The sequence below is a fragment of the Agelaius tricolor genome, unplaced genomic scaffold, assembly GCF_023055355.1.
Source record: "Agelaius tricolor isolate 1412-34295 unplaced genomic scaffold, bAgeTri1.0.p SCAF_6, whole genome shotgun sequence".
Classification (NCBI taxonomy): domain Eukaryota; kingdom Metazoa; phylum Chordata; class Aves; order Passeriformes; family Icteridae; genus Agelaius; species Agelaius tricolor.
In genome coordinates, this window is record NW_027269266.1 from 42,421,629 (window position 1) to 42,440,987 (window position 19,359).

The window sequence follows — 19,359 nt, forward strand, 5'->3', positions numbered from 1 at the left end:
GTCTCTGATGCATCACTGGAATTGAGATAGATATATTTTTTTCCATTCCCTTTGTCACTGTTGTTCAATGGCAAAATTGCTGCAGGGCCAGTTTGGGTTTTTTCTTGTTGCTTTCTCCCTCTTCATTTGTGATCTCCCACTAACAAGGTGGGCTTTTTCCTTCTTTCTTTTCTGCTTTTTTCCCTTGTTGAGACCTCTTACTCTGCTTTGCTGTTTTGCATTAGTATCTCTCTGCTGTGCAGGAAGGAATGAAGATTTGTTGTTTTGCTGGTGCCAGCTGATCTCTGTTGGTCTTGGGAGAGCTGAGCTGTGTCTGTTTTGGCATAAAAGGTTCTGTGCAGCTGGCAAGTGGTTATGGCAACTGTGGCTTTAGGTGTTGTTGCTGGATCACATCATAACAGCTTTATTAGTCTCCTCTTGTTTTTCTAAGAGCTGACTGAGATTCTTTGACTTTCTCTCCGATTATTGCTCACATCTGAATTTTTTCTGCTATGGTGAAAGATAGATCTGAAAGTGTACTTGAGAAGCAGAAAGATAAATCTGAAAGTGTACTTTAGAAGCAGAAAGTGCTCCTGTGCCTTGCATATTCTACAAGAGTCAAATCCATGTGTCTTTCCATTTGACACTAATCACTCTCTCTCCTGATGCTAAAAGAGCACCTCACCTACAAAAAAACCCTTTTGTTTTTCTTTGAGGTTTGTCAATAATCAAGTCTTTCTGCTCTTGATTATTTGAGATAAAGCTATGAGTATTCATATTACCCCAAATAAATCTTCTGTGATTCTGTATGATTTTGGTAAAAAAACTGGAAATTGGTCTATGTGATTGGGTTTTTGTTTTCTCTTCTTCTGCATACTCTCTCCTGGATCAGTAATACTGCTAGCAAGGGACAGAGATACAAATTTTGTGAAGTCATTCTGGAATGAATGAGCAGCAGCACTGCCAAACTCTCTGGCAGAATGTGGTGGTTGGACTCCCAATCGTGAGGCCTCATCTGAAGACTGTGATTTTGTTGCTTGGGATTTTTTTCCATAAGACAGGGAATGGTCCTGCTATAATTTGAAATATGGGAACCTTCCTTGTTCTTATCAAGGTGTTCCCAGTGAGGTTTACCACTTCAAGAGAAACAGGATCCTTATATTATGGGATTGTGCTTGTAAATACCTTGTGGATAAAGCCAACCAGACATGTTCTCTGTCCTGTTCTCTGCAGCCTTTTTTCCAAAAGGCTTTCTGTGCCTTGATGCATCATTCAGCTCATGACTGAGGCAGCAGTTCCTCCTGGTCTCTGGAATAGGTGAAGTCTGTACATGAATATAATTGTCTGCACCTGGTAACACCTTAAGCAATAACAGAACATGAGAAAACAGATGACAGTAAGCTTGATCTTATATTAAAGCCTAAGAGATCAAGGCTTACCCCTTCTAAAGAGCAGGTTTAAATTTAATGTTGTGGTTGGTGTGATGTCCCAGAAGGTGGTGGAGGAGGATGCTGAGGAGCTCACTCCCCACCTCAGCAGAGGTGTCTGGTCACACAGGCAACTGTCCTTGTTTTCAGTTTCTGACCTGTGTCTGCCAGATGGAAATGAGTGCTGGCTGAAGAAGGCATGTGGAAAGCACAGGAGATTTGGGGTTTGTTTTGTTTGTGCAGAGCAGATAAACAATTGCCACTAGATGGAGCAGAAGATGTATACAGGATTTACTGAGCAGTGGAGATGCTTCCTGGAAGAATCCACAGTTACTTTTACAGGCTCATAGAAAGTTAAAGAATGTTGAGCATTTTCTTTGTTTTACTCTATTTGTTGACTAATGAACAGAAGAGTGTAAACCTGTACAAAGTCCTTCTATGAAGGAGCTGCTGTTTAGAATATGGAATATTTAAAATTTAAACACAAATTACTGTTTTTAAAGACTCATATATGAGTAACTTAACTAGCATGCTCATTGATGAAAGTAGTACAATTTATTCAATTTTACACCATTAAAATAATCCCACTCTGATATTACAGAGAGAATTATCTGTACATTAAAGAAGTTAAAGTGTGATTTTTTGCCTGTTGATAATATCTGAAATAGGAGAGGAAATCTGTAACTTCTAAAGAAAGGAAGGTTATAGCATGGAGCTTAGAAATTGTGTGTAAAGTAAAAATTGTGTGGAAAGTAAACTCATACAGAATAAATACTATATTTCAAGTTTGAAAAAGGATGAGATTTTCCTTTATAAGTTCATTATTCTGTAGCTAAAGCAGTACAGGGTTAACAACTGACTGTAAATTTTGACAATGGTACATAACAAATATAATCATTAAAGATAAAAATTTCAATTATTTCATTTGAGACCATCACTAGCTGTAGAAAATATATTGCTGGATTAAAGTGTCACAGTAACCATTTTTAGACCAGTGTTTAAAATAAATTTTTATCATGATTCATTATATAAAACAATGGTTTCAGATCGGTCTTTTTCTTGTGCTTCTTCCCTTTTTCTCTGTTAGAATCTGCTTTTTTTCCAGTCTTGTGGTCGAGCATGTGACATAAATGAAAACTGTTTCTGGAAGGATTTTTCTATTTTCTTCCATCTTGAGCATAAGGGAGCTGGAGAAACCCTTTCATCCTCACCTCAGACAGTATTAAATGCATTTAAACCTTAAGACTTCTTTCTGAACAAGTTCATAATTCAATGAGTGTATTTTCACATGGTTCATATATTCATTAAATGTACATGTAGGTTTTTTTACAAGTGAGTTAATTGTGCTTCAGAAACAATTAGAGCAGCTTGACACAGAAATAAAATACACCACAAAGAAGAAAAATCTGCATTTTGATGCCTGAGTGCATTGCTTTGACTCCATCCTGGCACTCAAATTTGAAGCTTTATCTTTTCAAACAGAGGCTTAAAATTTTGGCATTTGAGATGCTATAATATTCACGAAGGTTAAAAGATTATAGATTTTGTATTTGATGTTCATATACTTGTCTGTCCGTGTATGGCCATTTTAGCAGTGTACTCATGAGAGGGCTCCTGTTTTTCTTCCTTATTGAAAGCATTGTTTTAGGGACTTTCTTTCCCTCTTGGGTGTTTTTTGCAAAATTAAATGTGGAACATACTAACAAACCCAGGCAGTAAGGAAAGTGTTGCCTTAGAGGATCTTTGCTTGACTAGACACAGTTTTGGTAATTTTAGAAACTTTAGAGGAATGATTTTTCACATTCCCTTGAATGCTTACTCAAGTGTACTCATCCCTAATTTTAGTCTGTCTGTGCTAGACTGCCATTTAGTACCATGGCAAACACGGTTGTCAAGCAGGGATTATCAGCTACAACACTGCTCATGATATTTGGTAGATTACTGTTTCTTTGTTGTCTTGCAACCTGGTGGTTTTTTTTTTTTATTTCTGTGAGATGTTCTGTGCTGAGGCTGTGGTCTCCTGAGTCCTAGAGGTAGGAGAGACGTGTTCTTTCAAATGGTGATGTGCTTGTTTGACATTTTTATTACTTAGTTGAAATTAAGCTTTACTTTGTCCAAGTTCTTGGGCACCTTAACATTTCTTAACTTAGGTGTTCTTCCAGTGGTGGTTTTCCAGGACTTGCACTGTTCTTGGTCAATGAAAACTTTTGGGATCTAGATGCAATATGATTTGAGGCTTAGGTGTTTTTCAAATTCTTTGCAGTGGTAGCAGCATAGACCCGACAGCCTGGTTGGTGTTTCCTGTGCAAGCTGGGTGATCCATTCATGAAGGGCCATGTGCTCTTTTGTGCTTGTTCTTGGCCTCCTCCTTCATGAGTGGTTTACCACATTCATCTTCTCATCAACCTCCCACCCACTATACAGCTGCCAGCTGTCTTGCTAGCTTCAAAACTGTTTATTTAATTTTGGAACAGATATCATGGTTTCACAATGGCACTACCAGAACCTGTTCTTGCTCTGATAGGGACTCCTGCAGACATAACCCTAATTTCAGTGTCAATTTTAAAGCCTTCTGCTGTATGAAATACCTGGCAGAAGAAAGGCCAGAGAGTTACTCCTGTCTTCTACTGATCCAAAGGATCAGCAGCATTACTGATCTCTGGGGCATGTAGTGCAAATAGCTGTTTTCCAGAATTCTGGTTTAGTCTCAGTTTCCTAATGGAAGGTGATTTTCTCTCTTCATAGGTATGTCCCGTGGAACTACCACGAACCCCGGATGGGCACGTATGACTTTTTTGGTGGCAAAGATCTAGAGTATTTCCTGCAGCTTGCCAATGACACTGGATTGCTTGTTATCCTGAGAGCTGGACCTTACATCTGTGCAGAATGGGACATGGTATACAACCTTTTGTAACAGCTCACTTCTAGGGTAAATCTAGTGCAAGTATTTCTTAAAGTAAACAGACTTACTCATTGATGTATCCTTTGACAAGAGTCTTGGTGTAATGTGTTAAAATGCACCCTAAGTGACTTCTTACCATACAGACTTACTCTGTATTTTTTTTTCATTAGGAATTACTACTTTCTTGAAGAAAATCAGTTTTCCTGTCTCAGTATATGTCTTAATAAGTGGCTAAATTCTTCTTAGAATTCCTAAATATGTCACTGTTTCCCTTTCTTTTCCCAGGGAGGTCTTCCTGCATGGCTGTTGGAAAAGAAATCTATTGTTCTCAGGTCTTCTGATTCAGGTAGAGGCATCAGAAAAGGCCATTAAAAATACACTGTAGCAGCAAGGCAACTTTCTGTTTGAGGCCATTACTAGATAATTCATATTTCAACTCAAGTTTTCTTGTGAGTAAAATCTTCAATACTTTTAATTAGAAGTGTGCATTCAAAAAGTGTGTAGAACAATCAAAGTAGCGGAGAAAGTTTCCAAGGTATTGTCAAGTTGGTGCCAAGAGGGGAAACATTGTCACCATTGAAGAAAAGAATGCTTCAGCTTTGAGGTTTTTGGATTTGCCACAGCCACTCATAATGGGGATCCTTCTTGGCTGGTCAGCGTGCAATCCAGAACAAGTTACAGCATTCTCATGTGCTCCTGTTTAAGAACCAGACATGGGAGAATAAGATGAGACAGGAGATTAATGTGTTTATTGGAGTGAGTGTAGGGGGTGAATATATAGAAATCATATCCAACTTCAGTTCTGCTAACTGTGGTTAAATTATCTATTTAAAGAAATAGTACATAGATCAACAGTTGAGTTTCTCTTCCTGTTGAAATGCATTAGGACAACCTGTGAGACATAATGAAGTTCTTTTGATAATTTTCCAAGTTCATCAGTATTTAAATGTTTTATTTTTTAGTAAACAGTATTGGAAGCATTTACGAACAAGTAGAAGAGCATATTTGTTCATATATAAGAGCAAACTGTTCATTAAATGCTGTTCATAATTTACATAATTAGAACACTATGTAAAGATGACCCATATGTAATTTAAAACAAAATTAGAAAAAGGCAGAAAAATTGTGAAACATATATACTTTGTGTATTACAGATTACCTGGAAGCGGTAGAGAGATGGATGGGTGTCCTTTTGCCAAAGATGAGACCTTATCTCTATCAAAATGGAGGTCCAATCATCATGGTGCAGGTAACTTTCTGAAAATCAGATGAGCCCAAGCAGCATGAATGCTTATACTGCTCTTGCAGACACACATGGGTCTTGGGTGGTGGTGTCACAGGTATTTCTTAAGTTTCAGGTAGCTGCAAGATTCTGATGAAATACCTTATCCTAAAGAACTGAATCCACTGTTTCTAGGACTCAGAGGGCCCTCATCTGCTCTATCAAGGTTGTTTCCCACAGCTGTTTAAAGCAATAGAGGGAACTTGTGTAACTTTTTAGATCTGAGGTTTGTGGCAATTCTCACATAAAGCCAAAATGCATACAGTTGCCTGAAACAGTCTGACAAGAAAAAGGGGAATAAGAATACCCTTAGATAGAAGCAAAAGCAGTATGGAGTAAGCCTAATTTAGCACCTAACTTAAGTTGTAAATGTTTCAGAGCACAATTTTGTATGTTCATGGTGAGTAGCTTCTGTCCTAAACTCCTTCTAGATAGATGTGTGGGAGTGATTGTCCTATATTTGTAGTATTTGATCATAACAAAGCTTTATTTCAATTTCTTTTCAATTTCTGGCACAGGATGGGATAAAAGACCCTTCTTGTAATATGCCCAAGATAATCTTGTTGAACTGTTGAGCAGAAGCACTGGGCAAAATTATTCTTTGGCAGAAATAAGATGCTTATAACATGATTTTCAGAAATAACCTTCAGGATTGGAACCTAATGTATCTGGAGCTGAAAAGTTCATCTCCTTGGAAGAGGAGCAAGATGTGTGCCTCGCAGTAGTAGCACAGTTGTTCTCCCTTAAATCCTTTTGAGTCCATTTCAGGGCTTTGCAGTTCATGTGAGCCATTTGTAGATGTCTCTGTTCTGAATGTCCAGTTTTGTTGTAGCTTTGATCATTTCACAACCTGTTCTATGGTTTTATTGGTCTGCTTGGAAGGTGGGTTATAGATCTCAAATTTTAATAGAGACTCTATTATGATCACTGTAACTAAACAGATACTTTGGGGGGGATGGAATTTTGCAGGAAAATGGCTTAGCTCTGCACAGTGATGGGTGCACTGTAAAGTGCAGTTGAGAGGAATGAGTCTTGTCTTCTCATACTCCTCACACCTGGAGTTAGTGACATTTTCAATATTGCTATCAAAAGAAGAAGAGGGTTGAATTTGTGCTTTCTGTTTTGTTATCAGATGCAGACTGAATTGGCTATGGCTTTACTGACTTGCTTTTGCTCTGCAGGTAGAGAACGAATACGGAAGCTACTTCGCTTGTGACTACAACTACCTGCGCTTCCTCCTGAAGCTCTTTCGCCTGCATCTTGGGGATGAGGTGGTGCTCTTCACAACTGATGGTGCCAGCCAATTTCACTTGAAATGTGGTGCTCTCCAGGGTCTTTATGCAACGGTGGACTTTGCTCCAGGTTGGATACTGCTGTTTGATTCCAAAAATTCTGAGCTCTGTGTGTTTGTTGCAGGACAAACTTACTTGACTGCTTGCCAAACTTGCCTGCTTTGTTTAAATGGGGTAACAGGCATTTATGTGTATTTGACACACTCTTAAACATTCAAGAATCACCCATGACCACTCAGTTAGAAAGTCATAATCACTTCCTTCCATCTTGGAATCATGAATAGCCAATTTACGCTGCTCATAGCACCTATCTCCTAAAAATTAGCAATAATAGTTGGCATTGATTCCTTGATTCTTTTAATATTCCTTTTTGGTATTGGGGTTTTTTAATGTCCTCTGTCTGTCCTGGAATCCAGCCATCCAAATACATTTCTTTTTATGCCAGAGGTTATTAGGAAAAAAATACTAGAGATCATCATTGAAGATCATCATTAGAAATGTGCACACTGCTACAATTTGCTGTTATAGGTCTTCAGAATGGCTAAGCATTAGTAGTGTGATCAGAGAGTACCTTTTTGATAGATGAGTTAAGGATTTAAATGTTTCTATTCTGCATGGACTTGACAAAATAGGCTTAAGGCACAAGAAACAAACTCCAAGACAGATATTTTTGATTCTTTTATTACACATATATTTTTTTTAATTTTTATTTTTTTATTGGCCTCTTCTGTACCTTATTCTCTCTACAGCCAAGCACATGTGCTTAGCAGGGATCTGTTTTCTTGCAAGTTGAATGAAATTGTGGATGTCTTCATGTATATCCTTTTGTGGGATTCACATTCTCTGAACCTGAGACAAGCAGTGAGAGAAGCAGAGAAGAGAATGATCAAAACAATTCTTATCTCATTTGCTGCTCCTGTGTTGTGCCAAAGTAGAATGCAATGTGGAGATTGTTTACCCAAAGTGATGGTGTTTTGTTTCCTTGGCCTATCAGGGCCAAGCGCGTGTCCAGACTGCCAGTCAGCAGACAGTCACGAGATTTTGTTCAGTTGAGTTGAGTGCTTGTGCAGTTTCAGTTTAGATGTAGTGTAATATAGTATAGAATAATAGTATAATAAAATAATTAATTAGCCTTCTGATATCATGGAGTCCTCCTCATCATTCCTCCCACCAATCAGGCAAAATTACACCGATATCCTTTATACAAGAGAAGTTGTTTCCAGCCACTGTGGCTTGAGCCACTAGGAGTGATCAAGAGTGAAACACCTCTTTAGAGATTGCCTGGTTTCTACTCTTGCCCGTAGCCTTGGTAATGTAACCCCAGACTTAGACTTTCCAATGATCAATAGCAATTCTGACACATCTCAGACTTCTTTGTGCCAGGATGTCATTTCTGAGAAAAGCTGGGTTTTCAAAAAATGTGTCTCAAAAGCAAAGACACTTACACAGGCATATGTATGTGCATGTATATATTTAAAATAAGTTTTGCAAGTTAAACATCAGAATCAAAAGTATTGATTCCTGTGTTTGCTGGAGCAGCTCTCTTGTCGTAATTTTTGCTAGGCTGGAAGGGAGATAAGACACCAATTTCAATAAAATGATGGACCCAGAAAATCATGGATATAGCAACTCAATTTTATTTCTTTCTGTTTATAGGTGGCAATGTCACAGCAGCATTCTTAGCTCAAAGGAGCAGTGAACCCAAGGGCCCTTTGGTATGTGTTTTCACTTAAACTTTTTGTATCATGTCTAATCTTGAAGTTGTTAATCAGAGAGGGATTGACAGCAGTGCTTTAACAATTTTAGGGACTTGTTGATGAAGCTATAATTTCCAAGTCAGAAAAGTGAATAGAGGAACTTCTCTGTGTGTTTGTCAAATCCACATTAACTGCTGCTCTGCAAATGCTATTTTAGTCTCAAAAAGTAATGATTTTGCTTCAGTAGTTTTCCTTGCTAAGACAAATGTTTACAAAGCAGCGGAAATGTTAAGGATGGTTAGACAAGTTAGTGAGATATGTGTGTAGGTAGAAGTTAAAAGCAGAATTAAAAGGGCAGATTAGAAGTTGTTTCCTGTTTTCAGCTACCCTAGAGGTTTTATACGAGCTATAGTGGGATGTGAGAACACTGGAAGCCATTTTGAGAAAGGGAGAAGGCCTATTGAAGGTACAAAATTATCTCTGTGCTAAGGAGTTGTTTAGAGAGCAATTTGAAATATTTTTCATTACATCCAGTTTGTATATGCTATTCTGCAGAGAATATGTTGATTCCATCATTTATTTGAATGCCAAGCATCTGAAACACATCCTTGTTGCCAGGTTCCGAGGAAATCCAAACTCTTTGATGCTTATGCAATTGTTTTCAAAATGTCCCTATAAAATTATTGAAACAATCCTTTAATTCCTTTGACCTGTAGTCTGCTGAAAAGGACTGATCTAGTATGTACTTTGCTGTATTTATAGTAGTTTAAAAATGGCTCAAATTAGTCAAGGTGCCTTTTTTTCTTTCCCTCTTACAGTTAGGAACCTTAATTCACATTGCATTCTGTTCTTGTTCCCTCTTCATGTTTTCCCTTCCTCTTCTGCCCTTCCTCCTTTCAGGTTAATTCTGAGTTTTATACTGGATGGTTGGATCACTGGGGGCACCGTCATTCTGTTGTGCCCGCAGAAACTATAGCTAAAACACTTAATGAAATCCTGGCACGTGGTGCTAACGTTAACCTGTAAGTGTGTGTTCAGTAGAGCCTATTTTTGGGGGGATTTCTTTTCCCAGTTCAGCAAAACCTGATTTTTTTTCTTTTTAGGTACATGTTTATAGGTGGGACTAACTTTGCCTATTGGAATGGTAAGAAATTATTTAAATTATACTAATGGTGGAGGGGAGCTGTTTTTGAATTAGGTAGTAATGTATTTTGTGAAAGAATGAGCTGTGCCTACTTATCCATGGCAAAAGACATGACTGCACTAGCTGTTCTTGGTTTATTGCCAACATATTGTACCAAACCCACATGGTATTTGTCATTTCCAAGGCTACTTCTGCTTCACTCGGTGCTGTGAAACAGTTGGAACACAAATAAATGTGTTTCTCTTCAGAATAGTTCACAGAATGGTGTAAGCTCACAATGACATTGTCCTCCTTCAGGAACAGTTTTTTATGCCAAATCCCAAATGTCAAGGCCTACACTGAATCTAAAAGAGCAGCAGAATCTGTCTGTAATCAGAAAGAATTCTGACAGTTGATACCTTTGGAAAAAAATCCATCTCTTCCACTGTTTTTATTGCTTTTTCTTTTTCCCTTCTCCCCTAGGTGCTAATATGCCTTATATGCCTCAGCCCACTAGTTATGACTATGATGCTCCCCTGAGCGAGGCAGGAGATCTGACAGAAAAGTATTTTGTCTTGAGAAAAGTCATTGGTATGGTGAGTATCCCCAGGACATTTTTAGAATGGTTCTTTGAAACATCCTCCAAACTCTCTTGTTCTTGTGTTGGTGTTAAGTTACTCCTCAATATACTATTTTGTGCAGTTGGGGGAAGTGAAATGGAACCTGACAATTAGGCCAACTTAACTGCTTCTTTTTACAAAAAACAAAAGATCTTGCACCTCTCTAGCTGTTCTTTCTGCCCCAATTGCTTCCTCCTTCCTTTTAGAGGAGAGGGTACTGTTTAGGTCTGACTCTGACATGGTTCAGATCTTCTTTTTTGCTGTGTTTGTTTTCTCTCAAGGTCAGTAAGGTGAATCAGCTCACTCAGTAGGATGAGAGCCAGTGCTGCCATGGGGGGAGCAGAGGGAGGTGGGAAGGGTTTGGCTGGGAGTAGAGATGGAGGAGGAGTGTACAGAGCTTTTTCCTTGCAGCATCAGTCAGCCATTAAGTCAGCTTAGGCTGATGTCCTGATGTCAGCCCAATCTGTGCTGCAGTTTAGTGTTTTGGCTGTCTGTCCCAAACTTCATGTTTTGGGCCTCTGAGAAAGACCAGGCTCACTCAAAAGAGCACATCTTCGTTTTGTGTTTTCACAAACTGCAACTAGTGGGTGGGACCAGCTTTGCCTTGCTGTAAAAATTCACAGTGTCTCCACAAACTGGAGACTGAAGTAGAACATGGAACCTCTGTCTGTGTTTTGAATAGCCTTGCATTGGAGGCTGTTCAGATGAGGCTTAAAAACGGGTTCCATGTGAATCCCAAGGCTCAGGCTTATAGTCACTATCCTGTCGCATACCAGCAACATTCCTATGCACTAGAAGACATTTTTATTCTAAGAGTAGGTCTCCCAAAAGTGTACTACACTTTCTCTAGGGTTGAGAATGCCTTTATCTCTTGAACTGTGGAAGGCCTGCTGTGAATTTTTTTTCTTCAATTTCACCATTATCCCTAAGCCTGATGGGATAAATTGATGGGATAATTTTGATGGCCTTTCCAAGGGGAGTTTCCTGTCTTGATACAGCTTTTCTTACCAGAGAAATCCACAAACTTCCTGATTTTGAGTTGTTTTCTTCAAGGTGCAAGACCCCTCTCTGAGATGTAAGTAGTAATCTAGTGCAGTGAGAGAGCCTTGATAAGATGTGAAATGTTCACTATAACCTCAGGTGTATTGGGTCATTTTTTGCTGTGGTTGGTTTGTTTCTTAATTTGCATGTCCATAGATTTTCAGTGATGTTTTCCTGTCACTACTGTGGATTCTAAACCTGTAACAAATTATCTACTCAGTTGCAGTTTGAGGTGAAGCTGATGAACGAAAATAAAGTTACTTGTAACAAATTACTATGTTCAACATGTTAGCTGTGCTACAAGGATAACATTAAAGTCTTTCTTTACAGTTTCCATTAGTTAAAAAATGTAATGAAGAATTTCAGTCTACAGTTTCTTTCAATTGCTGATAGAATTCTTTTAATTTTTACTATTGGGTCTGAAATTTCCTGCTTTTGATTTCTCCTCTTGGGGGAATACAACTTTTGTTTTCTTTAAATCTGGGAATCTTGATTGTGTTCCAATACAAAGAAGAAATTAACTTCTTACTGGAAATGTAAATCAGGCTTTCATCCATCCATGACTGACACGTGACAGGGTAGCAATGGGAATTTAGTGCTGTAGTCTGTTAAAAGCAAAACACAAAGCCTCCAGCTAAATCAAATCCCTTTCAGCCCCTAATCAAATTTATTTGAACAAAACCCTGACAAGGTAAGCACTCCAAAGTTACCAATTTGCAGATGGAGACACTCTTCACAAGGTTGGTCTTTTGTACATGTTTATTAGAATATAGGCTTTGATTGCATGTTCACATGGGTATCTCATCTGCAGAAGTTTTTTCTCTGATGTGCAGACAGGCCATGTCTCGTTAATGAAAGAACAGATGGGAAGAGTGGCTATTAAATAGTGGCAGGAGGGGAGAAGGCGATGATGGCAAGGAGAAAAGAAGGTTGTAGGCACAGAAAGGAGAAGGCCAAAGTACTGGGCAAAAAGGCACTGTCTGGTCTGCCTCATCTCAAAGGTGTCCAGGAAAGTAGTGAGTGAGTAGAGGCCCTTCATTCCTTCTCTCTGCTGATTTCTGGTGATTATTCTTAAGAGTACAGGACAAGAAGCAGCCAGAAGTAGGTGGGTGGTCAGCATTTCTTTGTCATGTTTCCCTGTGACTGACTGGACAGTTGTCTAGAACAGGAACAGAGGGAAGCTAAAGATAGGACCTCAGCTCCACAGCCTGGAGCTGTGGTCTCCAGGCCTGTTTCTCAAAGACCCCAGCCCAGGCAGTAATGGAGTAGCAGGTGGTGGTGGTGGAATATCATAACACTGAAAGGAAAGGCACAAGAGACTAGTAATTTGTAACAGACACCTTTTATGAAAAATCCTTACTTTAGGATTTTTCCTCCTGAGAAACTGAGAGGCCTCAGGAGCAAAATGTAAACAATGGTTATCTGCTGCTGTGGAATGCAACAGGTAGGTCTTTGATTGGCCCATGTTGGTTGTTTTTAATTAATGGTCAATCACAGTGAGCTGGCTTGGACAGAGAGTCCGAGCCACAGGCTTTTGTTATCATTCCTTCTTTTTCTATTCCTAGCTACCTTTCTGATGAAATCTTTTCTTCTATTCTTTTAGTATAGTTTTAATATAATATGTATAATAAAATAATAAATCAAGCTTTCTGAAACATAGAGTCAGATCCTCATCTCTTCCCTCATCCTAAGACCCCTGTGAACACTGTCACAGTAATTCCTACAAGGAAGTGTTGCTCACAAAGGGTCAGAAGGAATTATTGTCTTACAGATTTGTAAAGGTTCACTCAAGCTCCCATGGACTGGGAGAGGACTGCAGAAAAGCTGTGGAAGAGACTAACTGAGGCTATAGCCACAGGAGGGCTCCAAGGGCATTGGAAATTTTGGTAGTTCACTTTGTTCATTATACTTTTTACCTTTACCTAATGTTGAATGGTTATTAAAAATTGCTCACCATATGTGATCAAGTCAATTTTTTTCTTTTGAAAAAAAAAACCAAACAACTTCATCTGAAGACTAGATGCAGCTGTAACCTTTAGGGAGGTTATTTACTTTTAGCCAAAGTCATAATTCTGTACGTTGTGAAGTGTAAAGTGAGAATTCAGTTAAAGTGTGTTTGTATTTAACTTGTGTGTGTTTGTGTGTGTTTTTTCTCCTTCTCTTTCTAGTATAAGGAGTTACCAGAAGGTCTTATCCCTCCAACAACACCCAAATTTGCATATGGGAAGGTTCGCCTGCAGAAGGTAAATTAACATCTGTAAGACAATGTGTATCTTTTCATAATGCTCCCTGTTTGCTTTTTATTAAAAATATTTATGAGAGTGTCATGACAGGCTCTAGATATTCTACAAAATAAAGAGGAAAACCTTGAAAGCAAACTTTCAGGAAGGAGGGAGAGTTTGGGAATTAGGAATCATGCCCATATTAGAAAATGACCAAATGCATCTTACCTGGCTGTAAAAAGATAGTGTTTACAATATGCAGTATGTGCCTGAAGCTTTGCTGAACTGAAATTAATATATTATTACCACAACACATTCATAGTTGTTTAAGATTATTCATGTATCAGTAGCTGGGGGATTACTCATGTAGCTGGGGGAATGTCACCATGAGACTTACAACAAAGTGTTTCTGAAGCTCGTGATGCCTCTAAAGTGGAAGGAAAAGTAGGATATATGTATTTTAAATACTTCCAGACCTTTAAATTTTGAATGTGGAATATTTTTGATAAATTTGAAAGTTTTATTGATAAAGTTTCTGACAAGATCTGTAGCTAATGAGAGAAATTAAATTGGTTTCCTGCTGAGGGAAAAGCACACACAACTAAGCACTCAGAACCCAGCCTGTGTGACAATAGTGGTATAGCTGGTCAGCTCACAAGTATCTGGGGTTTGACCATAGCACCATCATTTTAGGACCAAGGACAATTTTTTGTGAGATACATTTGAGAACTAGGTTCCTGCAGTGAGTGAAGTGGATGGTTTAATGGGCAACAGAGGAGACTGCAGGTATGAACTTGGCTATATTCTTTCTGCTGGGCACAGACAAGTTTTGAGAGGGAAGATTACTGCAGTTGATGTGCTGGATACTGTAACTCCTAATGCTCTGATTTCACACTCTGTAATTTCAATTTGGCAGTTATTTTTCCAGTTAGTCAGGTATCTCATCTCTGCAGCTGAAGCACTGCAAATTTTAGTAGCGATAAGGCTTTGCAGGCATTTTCAAGTCATTCCGCTCAAGTGGTGGGCAGAAGAACTTTTTGCATAAAAGTGGTTCATCTGTGAAGTTGAAAGAGATCTGTATCACTTTCAAGAACCTTTGAGTGTCTTCTTCCCATATGAGGTTTCACTGAACTGGCAGCAGTGACTAATTATAGGCTCTTATCGCTACACCCACTGTGGCTGCTGTCTTTGGTTGCGAGCACTTGGCAGCCCAGACATTGACTCTCCCATCTTGTCATGGGTTGTGGCTCTCAGATAAGACTGTCCAGTTTCAGTAGAATGATAAACTTTCTCTTTCATGCCTTCAAGAAATGCTGCTGGACTCTTACAAGAGTCAGATGACCAAACTTGCTCAAATATTGCATCTTTGACCTGATCTGCCCATTCTACACCTTGTGATTTTTTGAGAGGAAGCATTTCACTCTCCAGACATCAGTTTTAGGAATGCAAATGGCATGTCTAAACTGCCAGATGTAAGGTTCCTGTCATGCTTGTACATATACTGCCATCTGCACTGAGAGCCTCTGGAACTGTTTTCTGTGAAGAAGGTGGCCTATTGCTCTGTGACCCACTGCTTAGCTTTTGCTCTGCTGGGTTACTCTGCAACACAAGTCGAGCCTCCAATCACAGAGGGTTTGTACTGTGCCAGCCCAAAGCTGCCTTCCCAACTCCTTTCTAGCTCCAGCTGGAACCAGCTCCAATACACCTTGTTGTGTGAAGAAGCCTTAATGTATTTTGGTGACTATCAGAGAGGGAATATTCTAAATAATAGCACTTAGCTTTGGTAACAGTAAACTTCCTAGCTATGTTATTTGCAGTCACAGTCAGTGCTCACACATGTACTGTGTGGATCTTCACTCTGCAGCTGAGGTCCAGCAGTCAGTCTGCCACAGAGAGCATGGTGTCTACTCCAGTGAACCAACTCCTTTGACACTTTTGCAGAAAGGATGAGAGAAAGGAGACTCTGGAGTATTTTTAGGGGTCATACGATGTACTTTACAGACATACATGTAACCAGAGCAAGATGTTCTCTATCTTTGTTTTCCTCAAGATATTCTGTGGTAGTTCAGTCCTTAAGTATCAACTCCCCTGATGAGACAGTTATTCATTCTGAGCTATTGATTTATTTTAAAGAATCCTCCTGGGTGGGAAAAATACAGTTTATTAAAAGATGTTGGACATTGACATTGCTATGTAAAAGCAAAGGCAGGAAAGCAGGTGATATGGAAAAAATCTTGTTGCATAGATGCAGAAGAGAAGTGTTGAAGATGAGGAATGAGGGCAAGCAAAGGCAGAACCACAGTAGAAGTGTGAACAAGATGATAGGTTTTAAGGACTTAAGCCCCAGAACTTGGGAAGCATTGTTTCCAGAGGGGGGAGTAAATTAATCTTAGTTCCTGCAGTGTATCCACATGGCTATGTAGGCTTGTGAGCAGTGATAGTTTCTGGTTAGCACCTGAGGGGCCCTGAGAAATGCTTGGTCACAAGGAAGTGCTTGCCATAGCACAGCAGCCTGCAGACTTGTAAATTCTGGAGAAGTATTCAGCTCTTAAAATGTGGAGAGCTCAAGCAATAGCAAGTAGCAGGCAGTGCTGGTGTGTGTTGGGTCTAGAAAGGGCTTAAGCAAACAGGATGCTGCTTGTAGTTGATATTCCTGTTGGAGCTATTTCATTCCTTTTTTCTGTCATGCTCGACTTTACACTTGGGTTTTGAAGACTTTGCTTTGGAGGACTAAATAAGTATTGCTTTTATTTTTAGCAGTCATCTATTGTTTTACAGGTTGTTTTTAAAAATTCCTGACAATATTTGTAATTTTTAAGTTTACTGGTAAATTTCTCTTGTGGTACTGATTGTCCACTAAGTAGCAGTCAACAGGAGTTTGCAGCAAGACCAGATCTTGTCTGGAAGGTTTTTTTTGTATGTACCACTGAAGACTGAAAAGCTGAACAAAAATAAACTACTGAAGTTTCAAAGAAACAGCCTTCTATCAATCCCTGAGTGAATCATACCTGGTTGACCCATATTCAGAAGAGAAGCCCCTTTGGTAGCACGGACTTAAAAAAAAAGTCCAACAGGTACATGTACAAGCTGCTAATATTTAGGTCAGCAAGGCACAAAGCAGCATTCATTGCTGCTTAGCAGTTCATTCAAGTCACAGCCACGTCTTAATGCTGCTTGTATTCATTTCTGGTTTTGCTGTCCACCTAGGGCTAAGACTATTAATGCCCATAGAACTGTTCAATTCTATAAATTACCCTTGTCAGTGTTTGCTCATCTCTAGACCTGATTTAGCTAAATCTCTCCTGTGGCCTGGCAAGTCCTGCATATTGCTGTAAGATTACTGGCTCCCTTGGAGGAGCACAAGATAAGGAGTGGACCATGTATGCAGTCTGGAATGTTTGGGAAGTTGTACTGTATGAAAAATTATTATGATTTTAGGTACGACTTTTAAACTGAAAACATAAGAGCAAGCAACTTTCATCAGAATTTTGCAAGCCATGCTTGACCAGCAGTATTCTTGCACAAGTGAACATGGTTAGCTGTGGGCTAGTAAGGGTGACCCAACCTCCAGACAGTGCTGGTGTTACCTTTTATTTACTTATGACTTGCTTGTTCCTAGCTAGAGTTAAGACAAGCTCATTTCAGAAGTCTGTTTAGATCTGTGTCTACGTGGTCCTTGTGGTTTAATCCTGGTAGGCAGCTGAGCACCATGCAGCCACTCATTCTCTCCCAGTAGGGTGGGGGAGAGAATCAGAAAGGTAGAGGTGTGAAAACTTGTGGGTTGAGATAAAGACAGTTCAGGAGGTAAGCAAAAACTGCACACATAAGTAAAGCAAAATAAGGAGCTCGTTTGCTACTACCTTTGCAGAGGGAGGCACTCAGCCTTGCCAGGGAAGCAGGGCTCCATCATAGAATCATTAATGTTGGAAAAAACCTCTAAGGTTACTGAGTCCAAGCATTAGCCCAGCCACTACTGTATTCTTCACTAACCATGTTCCAGACTGCCACATTACACACCTTTCAAACAATTTGTGTGTGTTGGTTACTTGGCAAGATAAACACTGTCATGCCAAACATCTCTCCTTCCTCCTTTTTCCTCCTTTTATTACTGAGCATGCACCAATGGTACAGAATATGCCTTTGGTCAGTGGGGGTCAGCTATCCTGGCTGTGTTCCCTCCCAGCTTCTTGAGCATCCCCAGCCTGCTCTCTGGTGAGAAGAGCAGAAAAGTTCTTGAATCTGTGTAAGCTCTGTTCAGCAATGACCAAAATAGCCCTGTGCTATCAGCAGTCTTAGCAAGAATCCAAAACACAGCCCCATGCTAACTACTGTGAAGAAAATTAACTGTATCCCAGTCAAAACTGCAGACTTAATTATGTGTACATGGACAATTCGTGCTGGCTTCTGTTGCACCACTGCAAAATAATGTATGTACATTTTAATATTTCAGTATAACTTTCATGGAAATTGTGCAAAAGTTCAGTTTTCTGTTATTGAATATTTCTGTGGTTTAAGTACCTTCAGAAGTTTGTACTGCTGTGAGTACTCTTACAGTATAGTTTTACATACTGTTAAACACCTTTTTTTTCTTCTTTTTTATTAAGCATTTGAATGTAAATCTGGTATATGAGAGGTGTCTGAATGTCTAATATGTAGCTACCACTGAACAGTGACAATAATTCTGGGGAAACAGACTGACATCTTTCATGAAAAATCATATGCAATTGATTTTTTGAGCTTGTAAGACATTAGACATGTTGTGTGCATTTTAACTAACCTAAAACTGATGATGGTGTTTGAGAGAGAATCATAGATGGGTAGAATATTCTATATTGGCAATTAAAGGCAATTTAATTGTACATATCTAAATCCTTATTCAGCAAGGTATTTATGTGTGTGACTAGCCTAAACCTTGTCCCCAGTCTCATTAAAACCAGTCCAGCTACTTACATATGACAACTTAATTACAGCCTTAGAGTTTCTAAAATAATTTAAGACTAAATAGAGTAAATTCATCTTGGATGGCTCTTGATGGAATTAAACTGTATCCCTACTTAGTTCGGAATGATTCTGGAGTAACTCAGTGGGAATCACTGGCATTTTCCCTAGTTGATACTAAGTATAACTGAGCAAAATTTAGATAATGTATTGCTTTGTATTAATCATCCTGAGCAGTTGTGTTTGTTTATACAATTTTTGTGAGAAACTCCTGGGGTAGTTCTAGTTAAATAATAAAGTGTCACTTTTATTTTTATGAATGCATAGCAAAATTAGAGCATCTGTTTTTATTAAAACACTGCTCTACATGTGCCACGTTTCTTTCAGAGTTCATCAGTTGTGTCTGCTATATTGTATTTTAAATGTCTGCAAGGATGGTGTAAATATTTGTTAACCTTCTGGACACATGGAGCTAGCTGACTTGATGGCTGGATGTGCAAGCTGTTCTATTTCAACTGAAACTTACTGACTTTCATGTATCTGCCTTTCCTGTGCTGCAGGCAGGCACTGTGTTGGAGGTTCTTGATGGACTGTCACGTTCTGGACCAGTGAGAAGTACTTACCCATTGACTTTTGTTGAGCTGAAGCAGGTGAGGATTCCTCCAGTAGTCACTTTGCAGTAATTTTGTGGAGTTTATTTGAACAACCCTCTGTGGTATTACTCTTCTTATGTCATGTCTTACACTTTATCTAGGACACAAGTAATAGTATTATAAAGGTATCCTGGATTTTTGCATTGGAGGCCTTTTCATATTCTACAGTGCTCCTGTTTTGCA

General features: G+C 39.1%; 1 protein-coding gene across 1 annotated transcript in view; it reads left to right on the forward strand.

The window, feature by feature from the left end:
* GLB1 (galactosidase beta 1) overlaps window positions 1–19,359 on the forward strand; it is a 41,504-nt gene that overhangs the window by 11,552 nt on the left and 10,593 nt on the right. Inside the window, exons 3-12 of the mRNA XM_071429550.1 lie at window positions 4,152–4,302; window positions 4,594–4,654; window positions 5,463–5,557; window positions 6,772–6,952; window positions 8,539–8,597; window positions 9,480–9,601; window positions 9,683–9,723; window positions 10,186–10,298; window positions 13,532–13,606; window positions 19,084–19,173. Of these exons, the coding sequence (XP_071285651.1) occupies window positions 4,152–4,302; window positions 4,594–4,654; window positions 5,463–5,557; window positions 6,772–6,952; window positions 8,539–8,597; window positions 9,480–9,601; window positions 9,683–9,723; window positions 10,186–10,298; window positions 13,532–13,606; window positions 19,084–19,173 (988 nt within the window). The remainder of the gene's footprint in view (window positions 1–4,151; window positions 4,303–4,593; window positions 4,655–5,462; window positions 5,558–6,771; window positions 6,953–8,538; window positions 8,598–9,479; window positions 9,602–9,682; window positions 9,724–10,185; window positions 10,299–13,531; window positions 13,607–19,083; window positions 19,174–19,359) is intronic.